This window comes from Trachymyrmex septentrionalis, unplaced genomic scaffold (assembly GCF_001594115.1).
Source record: "Trachymyrmex septentrionalis isolate Tsep2-gDNA-1 unplaced genomic scaffold, Tsep1.0 scaffold275, whole genome shotgun sequence".
Taxonomy (NCBI): Eukaryota; Metazoa; Arthropoda; class Insecta; order Hymenoptera; family Formicidae; genus Trachymyrmex; species Trachymyrmex septentrionalis.
Genome location: NW_017305436.1, coordinates 741,004 through 766,003, shown reverse-complemented (window position 1 = coordinate 766,003; position 25,000 = coordinate 741,004). Strand labels below are relative to the sequence as shown.

The following is a 25,000-nucleotide window of genomic DNA, read 5'->3' as shown; positions in this document are numbered from 1 at the left end:
GCAATTGCGAGGATCAAATAAACAAAATGATACAGAATCATTGCCGGATTCGTATTTTATAATTTGTAACATCATAATTTGTTTGTATTTGTTATGTTGAGTTACTCGATTAAGGTCCAGACGTTTGTAATAAATTGCACAATTGATATTAGTATGTCAATTATTCAACTTTGAACTGAAATGTTAAAAAATACACCAACGGTTACGGTCTGACAGGCCACTGTCATATTTTTGCTAATTTTATAAATTCTTATAATGAAGAATGCTAACAATATGTATCGACTGCATGTACTTTTTGTTGACCCTTGTGTACCTGTTGGAGCACTGACACGTATACCGTGTTCAACGAATAGAACCATGTCAACGTCGACAAGACATTTGAAGGTGACACGAGTATGATTGAATCGCGCGCATGTAAAACCGAGTAGTGGGGTTGCCCAGTGAAGCGCGTCACCTGTCCATGATAGAGGGGGAAGAGTTTGTTCCTTCTCTCTCTCCCGTTGCGTTCTCTCTTTAACCTACTGTCCTCTCTCTCCTACCCATTGTAGGATGCAGTTCTCTTTCTTCCATCCGTTGCGGTTCTATACTTATTATTTTGCGCTCTCTGTTTCTCTCGTTGCACTCTCTCCCACGTTGTCTTTTCTTCTTGCACGTGATTTAATTAAATAGATATAGTATTTAAGATTTTTAATGATATGATTTAGAAACTAATTATAATAATATTTTTATGAATTTTTAATAATATAACCTAGTAACACCAATTATGATAATAATTTTTAGTAACGTAGTACAAAAATGATCAAGCGCACTTTTTTATCGACTAATTCAATACTTATTGAATCGTACTACTGAATAATTATTATTATTTAATTCTTAATTAAAACTAAAACTATTAAGTATTAGTTTTAACTAAAGGCTAAACTATAGGGAAAAAAAATCAATAGATACTTTAAAAATGAGCTTTATTTTAAATTTGATACATTTCTTTTTGTCGTTGCGACCACTAGTTGTATATTTTAAATACATTTTGTAACGCACAATTCTTAACATATTTTACACATTGCATAGCATTAGTAACATCTAGATTATGTAAAGAATTTATATCTTCGTAATCAGTATCCAAAGTCTCAATGGTAAAGTTGCTGCTATCGAGTATATCAGCCATTCGCGTTTTTCATGTCCTTTAATGTATACAAGACCCTTATTGTCGTCACTTTCTTTCGCATCAATTACAGTCATTGTAATCAGGTGTTTCGCCATGCTGTACGGGATCATCCCGTCTTCCTATTGCAATCCATGGTGATAAGCACTCAAATCAGGAAGTACAATACTTTTCTGATTTTGTCAAGAAATTCCATGACATGGGACACACTTAAAAATGTAATGAGAGAGAATGGCTCTTTTTCTCAACACCGCGACTTCCTTCACGATAAATTTCTTTCCAACGATAACTCCCTGTAGTTCTACAAACGTTGGTATAGTCATGGTGAATGACTTTTTAAGACTGTGCTTGATCACAAAAAATCTTGGATTTTATCTCATATATTAAAAAGAAAGGGAGGGTATTTTTTGGTAATGATAACTTACGTAATCTTGCATACTATATTTGACATTGGGCTATATTCGATCACGTGTATGATGACATAATAGGCGGTTGCTTTCGCGGATACATTCTCTTTGAATTTAAATTCTAATTGTACGAATACATCCACGATACCACTCTTGATGGACTCGTTTTGTCGCGAGCAGTCAATGATTACTAGAGTAAAATTTTTCAAAAAGGAGTTTAATTGAAATGATGGTTCATTTCTTTCGCGAAGGATTTGATAGTAAGATGTACGGAAATACTTATCATACAAAATAGAGGCTCTGCGTTTATCAAAGTCTAGATTCAGATCATCATACGGATAAAATTCAGAATTTATATAAAGTTTCACATTGATTAATTTACAGGTGTCGAAATAAGTTTTACGTGCTGTCATGATATTTTTTTTATCAATCTGTAGACCAAAGTATCATGGTTTTTCCAGCTGAATCACAGTCTTGATGGCCCAGGAAGCTTCATTGTACTCAGCAATAGGAGGTACTCATACAAATCCCACGAATGGAAACTCAATAATATTTAGATATTGTCCGCTCTTTAAAGCACTCAGCATGGATAGTTTATTAAATTCGTTCAACGAAACGTGAGGGATTCGCCACTGTACTTTGAATAATTCAAGCGCCGGCTCTGCCGCTGGATCTCCTACTATGTAGTTGTTACCGTTGCGCGCTCGTATTAAAATTAATTCGTGACGAGCGTTAATTACCACACGTTTGTAATCCTCGCAAAAGCCCAACAACATGCTGAACGGTTCACAAAAATTAAAGTTTCTTTCGTCTGTCATTAGACTTTTCGCGGTATCACTAGAATCGATAAATCCAGCATTATGTAATTTCAATTAGAAAACATTGCATAGCCCTTCATAAAACTAGTTATTCCAACGTTTCTGCTGCGATCAATTTTCATACCGTTGAGTTCATAATTCGAATTTCATCGAACATGAACGCCGCACAATTACATCCAAAATTTGGTTGCTTTTGTACATTTTTTTTCTTTGAAATCAATCCACCTTCGACGTAGAGAATGCTTTTACACGATAACTTGTATACGAGGGTGGTCCCAGAAGTACCCGACCTGACGTACAGATGACGGTTGTTGTATAAAAAAAATCACCAGGAGGGAAAGCACCAACTTTCTAAAGCTTAACTGTGAAGTTTGAAGACGGTACGTTGTTCAGTATTTATTTGGCAGCCATCAATAGTGTACGATCTCGGTGAATTTGCAAAGATGGAAAAAATTGGTCATCGTTATGTGATACAATACTTTCATTTGAAAGTTCTTAGCCCAACCAATATCAAAGCCGAGCTGGATTCTACTCTGGAGGAGTCTGCTCCTTCGTTTACAACAGTAAAATATTGGGTGGCAGAGTTTAAACGAGGCCGTACGAGCTGCGAAGACGAACATCGCAGTGGTCGACCAAGTGAGGTGGCCATTCCAGAAATGGTGAAGAAAATCCACAAAATGGTATTGGGTGACCGATTGAAAGCGCGAGCTAGCAGACATGGTAAACATTTCAAAAAGTGCTGTACATTGCATATTCGCTGAAAATTTGGAGGTGAGAAAGCTGTGCGCAAGGTGGGTGCCGCGCTTGCTCACAATCGAACAAAAGCAGCGAAAGGATGTTTCAATCGAGTATTTGGCGATGTTTCGCAGCAACAAAGCCGAATTTTTGCGCCGATTCATAACCATGGATGAAACATGGGTCCACCACTTCACACTTGAAACGAAAGAGCAATGGACTGAAAAGGGGGAATCGGCTCCGAAGAAAGCAAAAACAGTTCCATCGGCAAGCAAGGTCATGGCGTCAGTTTTCTGGGATGCGCGTGGCATAATTTTCATTGATTACCTTCAGAAAGGAAGAACAATCAATAGCGAGTATTATGCGAACTTATTGCAGCGTTTGGGTGATAAAATCAAGGAAAAATGGCCACATTTGGCGAAAAAGAAAGTGTTGTTTCATCAAGACAATGCACCAGTTCACACATCCATTATCGCGATGGCCAAAATCAATGAGTTAAAGTTCGAATTGCTTCCCCACGCACCCTATTCGCCAGATTTAGCCCCCTCGGATTATTTTCTCTTTCCAAATTTGAAAAAATGGCTCGGTAGTAGAAGATTTACCAACAATGAAGAGGTGGAGTCTGCGGTTAATGGCTATTTTGAGGAGTTCAACGGTTCTTACTATAAACAGGCCATCGAAGCTATTGAACATCGCTGGAAAAAGTGTATCGAGCTAAAAGGAGACTATGTTGAGAAATAAAGATATTTTTTCCCAAATTTTTTGTGTTTTCTTTGTTAGGTCGGGTACTTCTAGGACCACCCTCGTAAATCCTGCTGTTGTATGGCTATCCTTAGTTTATCGCTATGTCCAAATGTCGTGTTGACGTACGGATTGTACGTGTGAAACTCGAACTTGACAATGCGATCGTCAAAGATTGGTTCGCCTCCAATATTCAAGATATCAACCATCTCAGATATTTCGTACAACAAAACCCAATGATTGTAAAAATTTAATGTTCGACGCAGTAAGTTTCTTTCTACTGGACGCTCGAATATTTTTTATCACTGTCGTCTCTCTGGCAAATTATATCCCATTATTATGTCCCATGTCTGTTTCGCCTGCTCGTTAAGAACAAGCATCTCACGTTATCATTGTCGTATTTCTTTATCGCTGTCGCCTTCATACGTGCAACGGTGATTTCTTCTCTGCGAAAATTGAGCAATCGTCCGTCTTGATCCACAACGCAAATCGTCCGATCCGTAATTCTCCGTACGATGATCGGAAGGTGAATGATCTGTGTCGGTCTTTCCGATATCTAAAATTCTGGTAATACGCTCGATGAAAATGTATCGTGTGCACAGACTTATCGTTACTGTATGCGCCCGTGGTCACGATGCATTCAATGCGAATGATATTTACGTTGATGATATTTATCGATACTTCTGATTCGTGCTACATAAACTCACTCTTTATTGTATTATTATTGACATGAATAGTCAATAGATACTATTCATCCTCTTTGCCTTTTCTCTGTCGCAACATCATTAGGAAAAATTGTAGAATTGCACGTCTTAGATACTTGTTTATGTCACGTATTTCGAACGATCCTTCGGGAATAACAATTTCTTTGTCATCTTCGTCAAAGTAAAACTTATTATTCAATGAATTTACATTATATATCGTATGGTAGGTTTCAAAGACTGTCAAACCGAGCTCGTAATCGCCATCGCTCAAATCTACGGCCGGAAAGTAGCAGGCCGCGAGGATGCTACTTTTACTGGTTAGCATAAATGTCAGTGACATGTTTAAATAAATACTAAATTGAAAGAATGCAATGTCAATTTTTAAATCATCAATTCTTAAATTGATCGTCAACCGTCTGTAAAAACTGTAGACACAGTTGTCCATAGTTGCTTTGATCGTAACATTGATAAGATGTGCGATTATACTCGATTTGCGTTACATTCAAATATTGCACCAATTCCTTCGGTGGTCGAAGATTGCCGAAACTACTAAAGTAAACAGCACAATCTACCCGCTTCGCGTACACCACTCAATGAGTACCTGATCCATCAGCATTATCCAAATTTACGATACCACTCTCGTTTCGAGACATCCCCCTATTGATAAGATAGTACGCATAAAAATACTTCTAAAATATGGAATACTCATACGTTTTGCCAATTGTTGCAGTTGTTCGTTGGTAATTACACCTTTCGGCATTTTTGGCAATTGTTTAATGTTTTTTTTTAATCTTTTTTATTTTGTCCGTTGTGACTCCTCGTCCACGCTTGTATGGAACGAGATAAATTCCATGACGCGGTTATGACGTTTCAATTCTTCCAATTGACGTTGCGCGGCTTTATTATTGTTTATAGCTTTTGCGACTCCTATCGCGCCGCTGACCAACGAAGACTTCCAACAGCAGTAGAATAAATAAGATACCACCGCGTGTTACCGATAATATTCGTTTTTTTCATCGACTTTTTCTTCTTTGTTTTTATGCCCATACCAATTTTTGTTTTGGCTTTCATAACCGCTCAAACAGCTGTGGCAACAGCAGCAGCAGCAGCAGTAGCTCTCGCTCTCTCTCTCTCTCTCTCTCTCTCTCTCTCTCTCTCTCTCTCTCTCTCTCCTCTCCCTCCTCAGCGAGTATTTTGTCAGCTACATTTTGTGAGATCTTTGCTCCGCGAATAAGCTATAATATGTCGCGACACGCTGCATCTAACAGATTAATGCCTCAATTGCCTCTAGCCAATCGCTTTCCTAAATGCGTACCTGGACCATAAAATTGATATCCGGGGATATGCAACTCGATCGGAAGTGCGTTTATCGCGTGATTTAAAAAACCGCAATATTTTGTTGTTGTTGTTGTTGTTACTGACATTTGTTACAATTTCTTATACACAGCGCTCATCAATATGTGATCAATGACAGGGCAAATTATAATGTTTCAAGCACCGACGATTGCTCCAGCCTCTGAATCAGCCTTTATATGTTCGGGTAATCGGTCTCACAGTTGATCTATGTAATTCTTAAATTCTCGTAGCAAAATAATTTTCGGTATATATTCCAACTCTTTGGCGGTTAAACTATGTGTCACAGTTATCCGATAAGAAGAATTTTGAACTCAGCGATTTCGCTTTGCGCTATTATAAATACATTCGCTCTCGATGTTCAATATTATCAGTGTTGTGAAGAGAGAAGATATGAAGTTTGTGCGACAATTGCAGACGGTCAAAGTGACTAATGTCGATAATAAAGTACAGAATCAAAAAGAAGTATGCACACATGAAAACATGCTGCCGATTTCTATACGCGGAATTATCTGCGGTCCATCGAACTGCGGCAAAACAAACGTGTTGATAAGTTTGTTGGAAAGTCCACATGGCATACGTTTCGAGAACGTGTACGTGTACACAAAGTCGTTGCAACAGCCAAAATACTAATACTTGGAGAATTTATTAGCATCGATTGAAGAAAATGGTTATTTTTACATTCTCCAATAACGATGTATTACCACCGAACAAGGCGCTTCCAAATTCCATTTTTGTATTTGTATTGATGACGTGGCATGCAACAAGCAAGACGCGATCAGAGAGTACTTTGCAATGGGTCGACACGCGAACGTCGACTGCTTCTATTTGTGTCAGACGTACGCAAAGATACCAAAGCATCTTATACGCGATAATGTATAAAAATAAATCTGTGATCCTGTTGAAACAGGACGGTACCAATCTGAAACATGTATACAATGATCATATAAACACTGACATCTCTTAAGAGAATTTTTGTGAACTGTGTTGTTGCTGTTGGCAACAAAAGTATGGATTCGTAGTCATAGACAAAGACAGTGTGCTTACAAATGGATGATACAGAAAAGGATTTAATGAGTATGCGATACTTTAACGTAGTTAGTCGTTGTCAATATGTCAACTACACAACACTTCTTTTCAAGTGCAACATGGATAACAACAAAGAGTTCAAGGATCGCGAGAGAATAGCGAAAGAAATTGCGAAAACGAGTGATTTGATTCGTAAAATGTATCGCGCTTTAAAAACCGGCAAAATAGAGGAAGACATAGCATTGGAGCAACACTTTAAGCCTTCGAACCTCTAAAACAGATTGTCGAGAACACTAATGTTAAATCTCAACCATTTAAGAAAGAAGTCAACGTTGTAAAAGATAAAAATATTAAGAAAAGAAAACCTGAAGATAATGAAAATGTTCATAATGATGATGAAGATGATAATGATGGTGATGGCCTCTGGATGGATAATTCATGGCTTTAATTAACACTATCGTCTAAAAAGCAATGTACAAAAGAATCGAACATTACATCGAATTCCAATTATGCGTCGCCTGAATCACACAAATTATTATACGAATGTTCGCACGTTTCCTTAATCAAAGATGTATATGAAATGCTTCAAACGTTAGTTAAATAATCTTTGCAAAAGCGACAAATTTGTGAGAAGTTGCATAATTAATTGGAGGCACTTGGACAAAAATATGTAAACATGCTTGTCGGTGGTGACAGAGAAAAGGCGATCGATCATACACCTGGTTTGTACGAATTAATTTTTAAAAGAATTCCCAACGACATTATTTACACAGAGAATGATAAACTAGCATATAAAAGTATACTGTTGGCAACGAATGCTCACAGGCACAATCATAAAGCGGATAATCCAATAGTGGGCAGCAAAGGGTACAAATATAAAAATATAATAGCACACTCTTGATGTCAGATAAAATACAAGTTGAAACGGGCGTGCCACGCGCCAGAAAACTAAATAACAAATTAGGTAAAAGAGTCGGAAAAAATGTAATATCACATACCATGACCCTAAAAGACAATAAAATCAATTATGTTCATTGGAACGATCCTAATGGGTTAGTGGATCGTCTCTGATTGCTTGAGGCCTTGCGTCAAGCAGGTCACAACGCCCACGATAACAAAATATTGTTTATTATCGAGGAGCTTCGTGAAGCTAGCTTTATTATAAATTGAAATGAGATACACAGTCATTTTAGTTGATATTAAAATGCCGATGAACAACGTTTACGTAAGAACTTTGTGATATTTTATGCATTATAGTCAATAATCACAGCATACAATTACAGCAATAATCATAACATAATGTAACATGTCTGAGAAGAAAAACCTCGAAAAGTGGCGACTGGTGGAAGAACTGCACATTCCGGCGAGAAAAAATTTTCCACGCAGACGTATTATAGTTTACAGATACGATGACCTGTGACAGGCTGATGTGGTCGAGACGTGTGCCCTTACACATGATTCAACAAATTATTACTAATTCTCACCGTTATTGATGTGTTGAGTAAGCATAGGCCGTACTGCTGAAAACCAAGAGTGGAAATGAGATGGCTACAGCGATCGCAAAGATAATTCAAAACGATAGAAGATGTCCAAAAAATTTGCAAACCGATATGGGAAAAGAATTTTACAACGCAAACGTGGAAAAATTCCTGAAAGAACACAACATAAATTATTATTCAATATATTCCATAATGAAGGCATCTGTCGTTGAACGATTCTATCGTACGTTGAAAAACGATATGTAGAAACAATTTACACACAATGGAAATTATAAATAGATTGATTTGCTACCGCGTCTCGTGTCTAAGTATAACGCGCGAAAGCATCGAATTATCGATATGCGGCCCATCGATGTGACTCCAATGATTGCTGACAAACTCTTAAACACGGTGTACAGTAGCGTAAAGGCCGTCGCACTCCCGTGATTCAAAGTGGGTGACACGGTACGTGTGAGCAAATTCAAGACGATCTTTGAGAAAGGCTACACGGAGGTCAAATTAGACCACGGAGATTTAAAATCGTCAAAGTACAGAAAACTAATCCTGTGACGTCTACTGGAAGATTATGCGGAAAACTGATCGCTGGAGGATTTTATAAGTATGAGTTGCATCGCGTCGCTAATCCCGACGTCTATCTAGTTGAAAAGGTGTTGCGTAAAAAAAGGGACAAGGTTTACGTGAAATGACTCGGATTTAATTCACACAACTCTTGAATACACAAGGATAGTGTGTTACAAAAATAAAATTTATTATAAATTGTACAATTATTTTTTTCCCTATGTAAATATATATTAAATATAGACTCTACACTATGCGCTAAATTTTTAAGTCTCTCGGCGAATCATACGACGCAATCGTTATCGCGACGAAACCGATATATATATACAATGAGTTATCGTACGAGCAATGGACATAGTATGCTAAGTTAAATACCCGATGTTGCTGATACTATGGACATAGTATGCTAAGCTAAATACCGATGTTGCTGATATAGTATAGCTGGATGTTTTCATGTCTATCTTTATCTTCTCTAGGGTGCATTCTAGACCGGCGTAGACCATGAATGAAACGCATTCCTTCCTGCAGTGGTTGCTGAAGTTCAACCACTTGTTGTCTTGAGCAGCCAGATCGCGCAGTTGTTAAATCTTCCACAGTCTATTGCGTGGATCTTCAATTTCGTGCTTGTATGAAAATAGTGCAGGCATCTGAAAAATAACACAAATTTTTATTATTATTTTTAAAAAATGTTACTAAAAATATTTATAATTTTTTGTTTTTTTAAATGTATACGAACTTATCACAGAAATATATTCTATTCTTTGTTGCTGTAATTTGCGGTCTCACAAGGCGGGACAGATCCTTGATCTGTGCAAAATGCCCTGTATTACGGTTGCATAGACAAGAGATTGCATGTACAAGAGATTGACGTGTTTGCCTCTCTTTCAGTCGGTGAGCTGTAATGGAAGAATTTCTTTTTGCTTCACGATAATGTAAATATTGATGGAGATGTCGTTGAGACTTTCAAATCTTTTAATTTAACTCAACGTCATTGGAAACTGGATGCTTGTGAGATTTAGCACTGTAGAATCATGCGGATATGATGACTCTCGCTCCGTATTCTTTTTAATCAACTAGAACGGCTACAATCGATTGTGCGAAACATGCGTTGCCTAAAGATTGCACGTTGATTATCGTTATTTTCATTTTAATTTTTCGTGGGAGTTCGATGTGGCATCCCGCGTGCAATGGATTGAACTTGTTCACGTTCATGGTCAAATTCAAAATACGCGATAGCGTTCACCCGCTATCTCGCTTCTGAAATTCCTCCAGCGATGTCAGAATAGGCTCTATGATGCGCAACTCGTACCACTCTTCTAAATTAGACGAAAGGAAGAGTTCATAATTTTTCGTATTAACACTTTTATTCGTGCGTTTATCACCTGATATGAATTCGCCATTAAACACGGTATTTATCTTAATACTATCATTTCTGTATATCGCCTCGCACACGTTCCAGCACTGTTTCTCTCGTATCTTCGAGAAATTGGCGAGGTTCGATGTGTCCAGAGTTTATCACGGCACCGGTCAGTATACGGCTTTCGAATGCTGTATCGATTTCACGCCATCGGAGTTTCGTACTATACTCAGCACCCACTTGCACAAAACATCCATGCATCGAATCCTTCAAACTTTCAAGCCGCGCGACACGAGCGATCAACGATTGTTTAATACCAATTGATAATTGCGGGCGTTTAATACGACTATGTTCTTCCAGCCATTTGATGAAATTATCGCAACACTGTTCCCACGCGACGTATTCTTCTCGCATATTTAATCGAGCGGCTTGCGTCACCAAATCACGCTCCGTTTGATACATTAAAATCCATTAAAATGATTAATATAATGATGAATAGATCCATTAAAATGTACTATTTTTCACAATCACTAAAATATAATTTTCACACAGTCACTAAAAAATATAATTTTTGCACAGTTGCGTTAAATATCTTTCACATTGCGCAAATAGGATATAGATTGCATAGTAATATTTGATATAGCGGATCTCGATATTCCTTACAATACACACCGTCAATATGTATATATAGATATTGATTAATAACATGTTGTTAAACAGCGTAAAAACGTAAAAATAAATCATGCATTCTTTGTATGATGAACAAAATTTGTCACGATCTGAAGAATGGTTTGAAGTATATAAAAGTATATGACACATATCCTATTTGTTTCATCCAAAGTATTGATTTTAGTTCGTGTTATCGAACGACTTGTTATTTCAGCATGACTAACAATATCACTGTCACTGTCGCTTTCGTAACATGAGTCCGCGATACTATAATCTGATTCTGATTCTGATTCTTATTCTTCTTCATCAATTATAAATTCATCTTCTGAATCTTCTGAATCAATTTGTAATTCTTCTTGAGCTTCATGATCTACTTCTGTTTCTACTATATCTTCGTATTCCATCTTGAATAAAACTCGAAAAAAAAAATTTTGGAAAAATTGAAGATTCGTATATGTATTCCCTCAAACCTTTCTGTTTCACTACTGACAGCGTAAACAGATCTCTCCATTTTTATACGCTACTGAGGGTAGAAGTTATATTTTTATAAACATTCAATTCTTTTTCTATTATCAAATTTTTTACTTTTGTATCCCTCTAGGTGATTCATAATATGATTTAATGACTTCTATATCGATAAGTAAATTTTACAATTTTGACAAAAGGCTAGATGGAAATGGGATATTGATGGTGCATTATTTTCATGGAGGGGAGGGGGGAACAGACATACTTTATTGTTGTTGGCGTCGATCTCTTAGATAAAAAAAAGGTTCAATAAAGTTCATTAAAGTGCATTCTTAGTTTATGTGTCATTGTGCATTAGGCTTAATGACAGTTATATTATAATAAAAATTAACTTGCATATTTTTTAAGATAAATAACATTCTAAATTAGATACATTGTTTAAAATTCATTTTTGAAAAAAGATAATAGGAACAGACAGACTTTATTGTCATTGGCCCCTTACATAAAAAGATTTAATATTGCATTGTTAGTACATGTATCATTGCATTTATTTTAACGTAAGTTTTGACGGCAGTTATATTAAAAAAATTAACTCGTATATTTCCAAAGTTAAGTAAAATTCTAGATTGGATACACTGTCTGAAAAGAAATAAAGGAGGAAATATGTATAAAGAGAACTCTAATGCATTAGCTTCCACTGCAGTCACCGCTTAATCGATAATTGTGAGTTTCCGCTATTCTGTGCAAAATGAGTAAAAACAAACAATATTATTTATCGATGGTGCATTTACTTCGTGGTAGAGAACTTGGATTTCGAAACGTGCTTACTCCCAACGATACATAGTGTACCAAACATGGGAGATAGCAGATATGTGAAGATATCAATGCATGTGATTCGAATTATAATGATTATGTAAATTCAAATCTTCATACGTGTCATTGTATGATTCATGGTATTAGCGATGAAAGCTACACTGAAGCTCTATCACATATACACATAGAACTGAAGAATACATATTACTTCTATGTTATAAAATATAATCTTCCTTTTATTGATATTAATGATGTTTATATTCTGAAGTATTCTCAGCTAATCAGTTAAATTGGAAATAACTATTGACTAAAATGATAATTTTCAATAATAAATTGGATATTTCGCTGGAAAATGTGAAATGGGGAGCACTTAAAGGTACATATGATGATATTATTGATTCAGTTGGTCTGCTCACTTCAAACGTTCTGATATCTATGGAATATAAAACTTTCGAATATTGGTTGAAGGATTCAGTATTTAAAAGAAAAACATGGCTATATTATTATATCAATCGCTCAGTGGACACCAGTAAAGCACTTGTACAATGTAGAGCAGATTCTCATTACAGTCGTTACCGCTTTCCTCGAAAATGCAAGAAAGTGTAAATTATTATATTCCGATTCAGCAAAAAGAATCACGCAAGTAAGTATTACAATTTTATACTCTTTTGATTTTTTTATATATTTTCTCTGTACATCTCGCTTACTTATATTCGTCTTTTTTATTACAACACATTTCCTCGCTATTTGTCTTATATCTTAAAAAAAAGATACGCATTAACACCTACAGTTTACAAATATCTGGATATTGGAATAGCCGTGGGACTTAGCTGTGTCCCAGGTGGAAATCGCAATCAGCAAGATAATCGCATCATTCTGCCATATGCTACGTGGACGGTATTTGTCGATAAACGGGTGGATATCGAGCGATTGGTGCAGTCGAATAGTCTATCGTCATTAGTGATTCAAGATTTTGTGATTGAACTTGTCAAAGTACATAATGTGCACAATGTAAAATTATCATTATAATATAATAAGTGTTTGTATATGAAACCATCGACTATACTTTTTATGCTTGAACTTAAACGATGCGTTGAATACGTGTATTCCGATTTATGTGTCATTGTACGAATAGTATAAACGGTAAATTCAAATATTTCATGGCTTATTTACGTCAAAATTGCATTATGAATAAATTTGATGCGATAAATATTTTGCGCAAGATTTATGATAGAAATTCTAATATCAAATGTGAATTAATATGCTTCAGATCATATTATATGCCATGTATTATATGAAAAATAAAAATATTAAATAAATAAATATTAAAATTATATTACTCTTTGCTTAAAATTCAATCTTTTGTCTCTCAATCGTTCCTTCTTCATACCTCCATACTGAATTACTTGATAAGAAAGCATGCTTGACCATTTGTATTACTAAACATATTATCAGTTGCTAAATTAAAATTATTGCTGAGTTATATTAATTAAAAAATCGTAAAAACAAATATCTATTTAATAAAATCGTGTGCAAAAGAAGAAAAGAAAAGAAAGCGTAACTGGGAGGAAGAAAGAGCGCAAAATAATAAGTATAGGATTGCAACGGGTGGAAGAGAGAGAACTGCATCCTACAATGGGTGGGAGAGAAAGGACAATAGGTTACAAAGAAAACGCAACTGGTGAGAGACAGAAAGATCAACCATCCCCTTTCCTCTAACCCTGGTGACGTGCTTCCCTCTTCTCAACGTCTGTGAGGTACTTCCCCCTCCCTGACTCCCTCTCACACACAGACATACACATCGTATATGCACTAATATATAATGAGTTGAAATCCCTATATTCGTCCTACTGGTTTTTTACGGCTATTAAGTCCGAATCTGAAATTAGATATCTAAAATTTAAAATGGCGGATTTAATATGACCAAAATTTCGAAAATATATTTAAATTTCAACAGAAATTGGAGGGCAAGTTAAATTCTTAGAAAATCTGTCAGAGGACTCGCAGTGTCATGTCACATTACTTTTTGACAAATAGTATTTTTCAGCTGATTACTGTCAAATTTTAAACGGAATTCATTGCGTGGTTTCATTTCTGTAGACGATTAAAGCGAACAACCTTTGTGTTGTTTGCAAAATGAAAAAAAACAAGTTTCGTGCAGTGATCAAATATCTACATATGAAAGGTTTAACACCGAAAGAAATCAAAGCCGAGTTGGATAATGTTCATAGCACATCTGCACCAGCGTTTGCGATTGTATACAATTAGGTGAATGAATTTAAACGTGGTCGTATATCCACATGTGATGCACCTCGGGACGTCCAATTGAGTACGCCAGAAATCATCGATAAAGTCCACAATATTGTTTTGACTGATCGACGAATGAAAGTTCGCGAGCTTGTTAAGGCCACAGATATGGGTGGATCCATATATTCATTCGGTTTTTGTTAGTAGTGCAAATTTTTTCCGAATATCTCCGGTTCTGGTTGCCTAATCGGGAAATCCAAATATGTTTTGGAGAGGTGACAGTCCGCTCTTTTTATCTGTCAAATTTGGTTACATTGGCATTAGTTTTGTTTGTGCTATAGACCTGTGAACATGTCGAAGAATAAGGTGCATTTTCGGCACATTTTGCTTTATTACTTCAAGAAAGGCAAGCGAGCTGCGGAGGCCCACCGAAAGATATGCGGCGTATACTGGGACGATGCCTTAACAGAACGTGCCGCTCAGTAATGGTTTGCCAAATTTCGTTCTGAAGATACGAGTCTTGAAGATGGACCCCGCAGCGGTCGGCCCACCGAGGTTGATTCGAATGATATCAAGGCACTGGTTGAGCAAGACCGGACGCTAAAGGTGCGAGAGATTGCGGAGACACTTAAAATAGGTTATGGAACCGTACAAAGGCATTTGCAACAGCTTGGCTACGTGTCCCGCCTCGATGTTTGGGTGCCGCACAAGCTGACCGAGGAGAACCTGGCCAACCGCATATCCATCTGCAATTCACTTCTGAAGCGGCACGAAAGCGACCCGTTTCTCAAACGAATAGTGACTGGCGACGAAAAGTGGATCATCTATGACAACATAGTGCGCAAGAGATCGTGGGGAACCGCTGGCGAGCCGCCGAATGCCACCCCGAAGGCCGGCCTGCATCCGAAGAAGATTTTGCTATCCATATGGTGGGATCATCGTGGTGTGCTGTTTTACGAGCTGCTTCCTCAGGGAAAAACGATCGATTCGAAGATCTACTGCACGCAGCTAACGAAATTGAATCAAGCATTGCGACAGAAACGTCCAGAACTGGTCAATCGCAAAGGTGTCATATTCCACCATGACAATGCCAGACCCCACACCGCAATAATCACTCAGCAAAAATTAGTGCAACTTGGCTAGGATGTTTTGCCTCACCCACCGTATTCACCAGACCTTGCGCCATCCGACTATCACTTGTTCCGGTCCCTGCAAAACTCCCTCAACGGGAAATCGTTCGCTAATCAGACAGCTGTGAAAACGTACCTTGACCGGTTTTTTGCCTCTAAGCCCCAGATCTTCTATGAGAGCGGAATAATGAAATTATTGGAAAGATGGCAAGAGGTCATCAACAAAAACGGAGAATATATTATTGATTAAAATTCATCCTTTGTATGAAAAAAACTTGTTTCATTTTAGCCTTCAAAAACCGAACGAATATATGGATCCACCAATACGAGTATATCACATGACACAGTGATTTCAATTTTGCACGAACAATTGGGTATGAAAAAGCTATCGGCAAGATGGGTGTGCCGCGTTTGCTCACTGTGAACCATAAGCATGACCGTGTGACGATTTCAAAACAATGTTTGGAGATGTTTCAACGTAATCCAGATGAATTTCTGCGTCGATTCATTACTGTGGACGACACATGGATCCATTACTTCACATCCGAGACGAAGGAACAGGCAAAACAATGACCAGGTGAACCAGCGAAGAAAGCGAAGACCGTGAAGTCGGCCGGAAAGGTAATGGCCAGTTTTTTGGGATGCACACAGTATAATTCATATCGATTATCTTCCGTTGCAAACGATCAATAGCTATTACTACGCAGCCTTATTGGACCGTTTCAACAACATTTTAAAGAAAAAACGTCCCCATTTGGCAAAGAAGAAAGTGCTCTTTCATCAAAACAATGCACGGGTTCACACGTGCCCGACACCGATGGCCAAATTTCACGAATTCCGACGAATTGCTTTCCCATTATATTCGCCAGATTTAGCCTCCTCCGACTATTTCTTATTTCTAAACCTGAAGAAATATTTCAGAGGAAAAAGATTCACCACCAGAGAGCAGCTCATCGCCGAAACAGAGGCTTATTTTGAAGAGTTGGACAAATCATATTATTTGGATGGCTTGAAAAACTTGAAGAATCTTTGGATCAAGTATATCGAGCTGAAAGGAGACTATGTTGAGATATAAAAATGAATCGATCAATAAAAATGTATTTATTTTTTTCTAAAGACTTATTGACTTACCCTCGTACATTGATAAATGAACTATATTACATAAAAAAATATAAAAGTCATAATTCTCGATTTATTAAAATTGTGTTAACAATTTCATTGAATTTTTAATTCAGTTATTTGCAAAAACAATATATTAACATATATTTCCAAAAATTTTTTATTTGTGTTCTCACACAGTGTTCAATGTTTTCTTTGTTACCTGGACAAGTGAGTTTGATGATTTCGCTGTCAATGTAGGAATTAGTCAGAAACAACTTTAACTCCTTAATCATATTGGGCGCACTCGTTAACATTGTTGATAATAAATGTCAGTTGGTTTACATCGACACATTTGACTACTCTCTCCATTCCTTGAAAGGTAGCTTGCATTACAATCGTGACAGAGTAAGATCTTCTTTTCTTTGTCGACGATTGTGCTGGTTCTGCTTGCGTACTTACTGATGAAACTTCCTTTGGAAAATTTTCATTTTGCTTGTGTGTCACCAGTATAACTTTCGCACCATAGACGGAGGTGAAGCTGACAAATATGTTTGCAAATGCGATAGAATTTACTTTGATCTTGCTACTTTCATTTAGGTATGTGTTATGAATCCCATATTCTCTTGAAATTGTTGCGATGTGTTTGAATCGAAGCTAATTCTTTCTGTATAATTACCAATCAATTTGACGTTAGGCTGGAAAGTTCCCTCCTTTGTTGATTGTAAACCAACGCATAATTTCTTCGTATGAGAGGAGTTGAGTGGGTACGTCGTAGAGAGCAACGTATGTTGCACGCGCACGTGCACCAGCACCCACCTTGAGTTTCCTCCCTTTGGCGATTTTGTTCACCGCTACAAGGGAGAGTTAGGCCCAGACTAATCTCAGTCCATTAGGAGCTTCTTTGAGGATCCCCAGCTTGATTTCTGAGGGATCGCAACCTCGAAAGATCTTAACTCTTTTCCGGCTGGCAAAGACCATCTCTATCTTTTTGGCCAGTACGTCGACCTTGGCTGACTCATCCGGGTCGCGGATTTTCAGCACATAGGCGCCGGTGACGGCGCGCTGGGCCCGGAGATCCCCAAAAAAGTTCAGAGGAATCTGTAATTTTCTTGAGGGGCTGTCATCGTGACCGCGGTCGACCGGAAAGGCCGAATCTTAAGCGCCTTATCTTCACCAGAGGCACCACCCCCCTTACCTCTGGATATTGGTGGCAGCAGCGTCTTTCCTTGCCTTGCTTGTCCCAGCATGTAAGGAAGCGACCGCCTTTGTTGGCGCTTTGACTGCCTGCCTGGACTTACGGCCAGTCCCCAGGATCCATTATATCCATACTGTCCCCGGTGGTCTTCGTCTGTATGCCAGTGGCGGGGAGTGGGGATTTATTGACAGTCTTAACTGCTTTTTTGGCTTCGCAGCCTCTCTCCTTGCGCGCTCAATTGGACGAGATCGCGGGGAGAGCGAGGAAATTCGTACGGACCTGGACATCGCCCCACTCCGAAGCGGAGCCGCAGCTACTTCTCTTTTTGCTTTTTTTCCTCGCAGCTCTGCCAACAGATTTATCGTCTTCACTGCTTATAGTCGGTCACCCCGCAGATCCTCTCTCCCGAGGATTCTTTACCTTCTGTACCATTTGCCCAAGAACATCGGCCTATCCTCATTGACGCTTCGGAACTTTGTGTGAATGGCGACGTTTGTGGTAGCGCACGATCGGAGATTATATCCCCTCGCACCTAGAATTACCTACAGATTATTTGATATTATTCTTAGATTACTTAGGATTACCTATTAAATTACCCAAGATTACCTGGAGAGCTAAAGATTATTTAGATTTATCAAAAATTATCTTGAATTACACAAAATTTTGTTTGGATTGCCACTAAATTACCTAGTCCTTATACAAAAATTATCTGCAACTCTAAAAATTATGACTAACTCCTTGCAGTTTTCTTATGTTTGTTGAAATGATTTGATTTAAAATTTGAATATCTATCAAATTAATAGGTTTTTATATTGTTATCAAAAATAATTATTAATTTTGGTATAGGCTCCAATGAATAAACTCGGGGATAAATGTGAAATCAGCTAACGCGAGCCAACACAGATTAGACGTATGTAAATTCGTATATTTATTTATTCTTGAGAACAATTACAGGCGTTTCCAACTCTTTCGATTGAGTCTTCCTCAGTGTAATAATAAACGTAAGATTTGAGTATTTTGTTAGATACGACAGACAGAATTATTATAATATATAAATGTTAACGATACTCCAATTTTACTATATCGCGTAGTTTATATAATATTAAATTTATACGTTACGGATTTTATTTTTAACAATTTTATACTGATTCCGTACATTTAAGTGTCCAATTGGACACTTTTTACAGAATATTAAATAAAGAAATATAGCTCATGTGATTTAAATTTGTTAGTCGGATATGCACTCCATGATTTTTGTACTCAAACATGATTTTTAAGTAATAAACTGAAAAAATAAGAATTCTAGAAAAGAGAAACTAAAATTCTATTTACAATTACTTTATAAAACATTTGGCTAAACTATTTGTTAATATCTCATCGAGAGATACCCCAGATTTTAAAAAATCATATTTTTACATCAATTGCTGAGAAAATGTTAGTTTAACAAATTTAAACGCACGCGCGAGTTGCCGAGCAGTCCGGTCTCCTCCATTTCACTGCACGACGGCTTCACCTACTCGGCACGTTCCTTTGATCCCATTCCTCAATTTTCCAATGGTTTTAAACAAACTTTTAAAAAAGTTTTTAACAACAAATTCAATTCTTTTGACAAATTAATGCCAGACGAAACTTTTAATCTTAAAAATTAGAGCCACAGTGATTTTTTTGAAGAAAAAATTATTATCTCGGCTTCTAATAATTGGAGGTTAACTTTTTTTTTAAATTCATAAAGAAATGTCAGCTGTCGAATGCTTCACACGGCTATTTGATATAATGTATATTAACAGAATTATTTCATTTTTTTAACGAAAAAAGATACCTACTTTTTAAAGTTGTTTTAAAATAGTTTAACTGCAACAAATCGTTTTGTTACTAAGTGTACGATAGTGCAATTGTTGAAGAAGAAAAATTACCCTTGTAAATTGCTATGCGATTGCTTAAAGATGAAGTAATTAAGTTTTTCGCAGACGAGTTTTTAGTGAACAAATGGCTTTTTGCAAAAACTAATGAACATTTCAGGTTCGTTCAGAGCTAGATTTTTTCTTCATTATGAAGGTTACATTTTAAAGCTTTGCGTTTAAATCTCAATAAACAAAGAGCGAATGAAGAAAAGGCCTTTTTTAATGGTTTTTATTTTCTTTCTATTTAACTATAATAGATCGATTTTAATGTTCCACGTTTTATTTTGTAGGTATTTCGAATATCTACATTTTTCATATCGAATACCTACATTTTTTCCATACAATTAATATTTTGTTTTATAAGCGAAAAACAACTTTTTGCAACTATTCAATTTTTTTTCACATATTTCCTCCACAAGTCTCGAATCTCAAACATACACATTTCTTTTCTGATGGTCTTCCGAAGATTTTCATGAACAGAAATACTGGTTTATAATTTTTTTCTGGTAAAATTCTACTTCTATTAAACTATTCTTGCTACTCGAATTTGAAGGAGGTATATAGCGCGCATGAAAAATCGTTAACAATTAAATATCTCATAAACTGTTGTATTATAACATGATTTATACTATTCTGAATTAATGAGAAAGGAAACACTATTACTACAATTTATTAAAACTTATATGTTATTTAGAATGTCCCTCGCCCCTTATTAATGCCGAGTGCCGTCGAACGGAGATTGCCGAGAAAGCATTTTCGATCGCTTAAAACAAGCGACTAAAGCAAGAAGAACGGCTCGCTCACTTTCGGTGCGCCGAAGGCGAGCACACGTACATGGGCTCGTGATTGAGTGTGTGGCTACCAATTTCGCCAGATTGCCGTATAATTCTCTGTCGCCACCATCAACGCAGAATTCTTGGCTGAATACGCGCAGGAGCCTTAAAATTTTATATCATAATCAAATAAATTTAATAATCTGACATCTATCGCGAATTTATATGACAACGAATTACAGCTTAAATTATTTGATGTTTGAAATTTATATTCGTATTCTTTGTTATTCTGTTAATTTAACTATTTTATTAATTGACATATTGAAGATGACCAGATCGTGATCGAAACATTCATGATATTTATATAATTAACGTAAATATATGACTCGTATATATATGACATTCATTAAAAACATCTTGTATTGTGGCTGTATCTTCCTTTTATTTATGTGTTTAAAATTTATTTGATACACAAAAAGAGAGCAATCACCGATGACTTTGACCTTAACATATGTTGTCAAGGTCATAATCCTGAGTAACACCCAATAAGTTTCAGTCAACGCTCGTTCTTTGATAAAAAGTTATTAACAGATAATATTAATAAGTACTCGTATTACTCTGCTTTATATAAAAATTCAAATAACTCAAGGCAGAGAGAGAAGTGGACCGATTAAGGGAATACGACCGCGAAGCGAGTTTTACCCGCTATCTCTGCTTAGAGGTGCACGACTTTCCATGCGAACCGAAGTCAATCTCACAATCAGATAAGAGTTGGGTCAAATTAGTATTAAATCGGGATAGGGATACAGGAGGAGGGGCAGAGTCCTCCCTCGTTCTTATTCGTATTCCTTCTACACAAAATTATTTAGAATAGAATAATTGTTGATCTTGTTTTGTTCTGGAAGTAAAGAGGAGAAGAACAAGACAAGAAGAAAAAAAGAGATCCATCTCATGCCTCCCCCCCCCTCCCCAAGGGACTCAAGACTTTCCAGGCGAAGCGAGTTCTATCCTCATCTCTCTGTTAAGGTGAGAGCCTTCTGCCTAGGAGTGTACAATTTTTTTATACAAAGCGAAATCCACTTCACGTACCTCTCTGCTTATGAGGGTTCAATCTAAGCTCACCCTGCACTTTGTCTAATTTGATTCCCCTGAGGAAAGATGAGGTGAATCTCGCTTTACGTGGAAAGTCGGACGTCATTTGGCAGGGGGAGAGATGAGATGGATCTCGCTTCGCGTGGAAAATCGTAAAATATACAATTTTAAAACAGAGAGCTTCTTATATACACTTGTTAACAAAATTATAGCATAGCTAAATTTATATCAAAATTTTATATAAATTCAAATAAACGTAACTCCGTAGACAATAGTCGCATTTAGAATTTTTTTTTATTTTTAAAGATAAATTCTGTACTTTACAAAGCTTTTATCAAAAATAAGGACATATTTTTATTAAGAAATTTGCATAGTTGCAATCTACAGGGTAGAGTAAATCTTTTTTCGTAAATGTCATGATCACTATCATAGATTATGGACGTTTCTCCGACAAATTAAAAAAATTAAGCTTTGTACGATTTTTTTTGAAAAAATATAGTGTATCAAACTTATCTATGCATTTTATTTAATTTTATAGTCAATATTAGCATTATCCGATGCGCACCACAGGAAGATTGCTGTTCGGATTTTACAAATCTTCCGCCTCTTCAGATGATCTCTTTTAAACGTGCACGCGTATTGATGCAAGTTCTAATTAAAGCCTGAGGAATTTCCCAGCATATTCGATGCAATGGTGTTTCTAGTTACTGCAGATTTGTTGGCGGTTTCTCTAATCTTCGTGGCCTTTTTTTCATCATATCTCGTATATATTCAATGGAATTCAAATCATTAGTGAATGTGGTAGCATCTCAATGTTGTTTTCTATGAGAAAGTTAATTGCAATTCTGGCGGTATGTGGGCGAACGTTATCCTACATCAGGATAAAGCATCAAGATGCTACTGCATTCTCCAATGAGCGCGGATTTGAATCTCATTGAACATGTATCGGTCGGGCGTTGGTGGTTAGACGCTTTGTGCGTTCGACTCGCAACTTACCGTTCCGTTTGAGTTTTACCGGCGCCCTACATAAAGTGTCCTTGTTCCGATAAAGCAAAAGACTATCTAATTACTTGATTATCTCAGGATCATGGATAAGCCAATATATTATTATAGTCTTCGCAGGGAAAAAGCTGATTAGGTTGAAAGCTTGGCGCCCTGCCTCGGGACTAGGCCCGGGGTGGGGTTGCTGAGCGATTCCTGTGAAGCGTCCCCGAGGAGTAGCGCCCCGGCGGTTCCCGAAGCGCTGGCCGATCAGTATCGCGCATATAGGCGACGCAACTGGGCTACGAAGATCCGACGATCGAAATTGATATTGCGGGGACTGGGCAGTTGCCCATGTCCAATTATGGGTAGGACCATCACGGGGGTAGTGGTTGATAGCTACATGTTGGTTAGGGGCTTCTGGTTCCGATCTGGATAAGCTGCGTTACAAGCTCGGGAACCAGCCTGCATAGCTGGTAGAGCGTGGATAGTCGCTCCAATCAGTGAGTTACTTGTAGGGACCTATGAATGCACTGCACTCATATGGGATTCTCGGCATAGTCGTGACGCGCTGATTGGACGTATTCCACGCCCATGGAGGTCGTGTGAGTTAAGCTTTACTGCAGGTATCGCACGTTAAACTGCTCTTCTCTTGTTTCTAAATATGTATGGGATATGATGAGAAAAAGATACTACAAAGATTAGAGGAACCGGCAACAAATCTGCAGCAATTGGAAGCAGTATTGCATCGAATATGATGACAAATTCCTCAGGCTTCAATTAGAGCTTGTATCAAAATGCGTACATATTTACAAAAAATCATCCGAAATCGAAGCGGAAGATTCGTAAAATCCGACTAAAAATCTCCCCGTAATGCGCATCGAGTAATGCTAATGCTGGCTAATTAAATAAAATGCATAAGTAAGTTCGACTTGTAGAGATACATTGTATCTCTTCTTTGAAAGAAATCATACAAAGCTTAATTTTTTTTAATTTATAAGAGAAACGTCTATACTCTATAATGATTATCATAATATTTACAAAAAAAAAATTACTCTACCCCGTAGATTGCGTCAAACTATCAAAATTTTTATTAAAAAAGAACAGCTAGGTAGGAGTAAGAATAGATTCGAAATCCATTGAAAGATTTGTAAAGTACAGACATCATCTTTAAAAATTAAAAAGAAAACTTTTAAATGCGATCGTTTTTCGCGGAGTTACGCTTATTTGGATTTATGTGAAATTTTAATATAAATTTACCTATGCTATAATCTTGACGAGTGTAGTAGAAAAAAGGCATCATTTTTCAAACGTTCTGTTAATAATTTTTCAACTAAGGAGCGCCAGTTAAAACTTGTTGGGGGTTATTCAGAGTATATAACATATGTCAAAGTCAAGGCCGTCGGCGTTCCCTCCTTTATGCAAACTTACCATTTATTTTATCTTCATTTATACATCCACAATTTCATAATTATTTTATTAGGTGATTGCCGCAGAAGGTGAACAGAAGGCCAGCAGGGCTCTGCGGGAAGCATCGGAAGTTATCGGCGATTCACCGGCTGCTTTGCAACTCCGTTATTTGCAGGTAATATAAATACTGGGTGCTGTCTACTTCGCACTATAAATGCTTTAAAGCACTTCACTACAGTGTAATCGGAAGAAAGAATTTTACTAATGGTTAATGAAAGAATGCTTTGAAGCATTGGTATCGTCCAAGGTGAATCTTACAGGAACGTTTCATAATCGAAGGGATTGGCCAGAACCGATTTGATTCTCCATGATATATGTTGTTAAACACAAAAATCTAAGAGACAAGTTTTTTTTATACATGCGCTAACTATTTAAAGGATGAAAAAAACAATTTTTTTTTAAACTGAATGGTCGGAAGTATTATACAAAAGATAGAAAGAAATTTTTTAAATAAAAGTTGTACGGTTTTAAAAAACTTTAAAGTTGCAAAGAACAAAATTTTTTAATTTTTTTTTAAAAGATGCTGTCATCACCTTCAGTTTTTAAATTTTTTAACTTTTTTTTACCAAATTAAAGATTTTTTTTCCAAATTCAATGTATAATAAAATTATATTACAACATATCATTTTCGAGAATTAATTATGAACGCTTTCATATACACGCTATTTGTGCTCATAAGCGTAAATAATTATCATCGAAACATATTATATGGTCGTCCGGAAAGTTCGTGCGTATTTTCCGCACGGACTTTCCGGACGACCCAATATATAAGATAATAATTTTTAAATGTATTTATTATA

At 36.8% G+C, this 25,000-nt stretch overlaps 1 protein-coding gene across 1 annotated transcript in view; it reads left to right on the top strand.

Annotated features, from left to right (window-relative positions):
• Positions 1-25,000, top strand: part of LOC108749218 (band 7 protein AGAP004871-like) — a 122,672-nt gene that overhangs the window by 79,068 nt on the left and 18,604 nt on the right. The window contains exon 3 of the mRNA XM_018487784.1: positions 24,214-24,315. Within this exon, the coding sequence (XP_018343286.1) occupies positions 24,214-24,315 (102 nt within the window). The remainder of the gene's footprint in view (positions 1-24,213; positions 24,316-25,000) is intronic.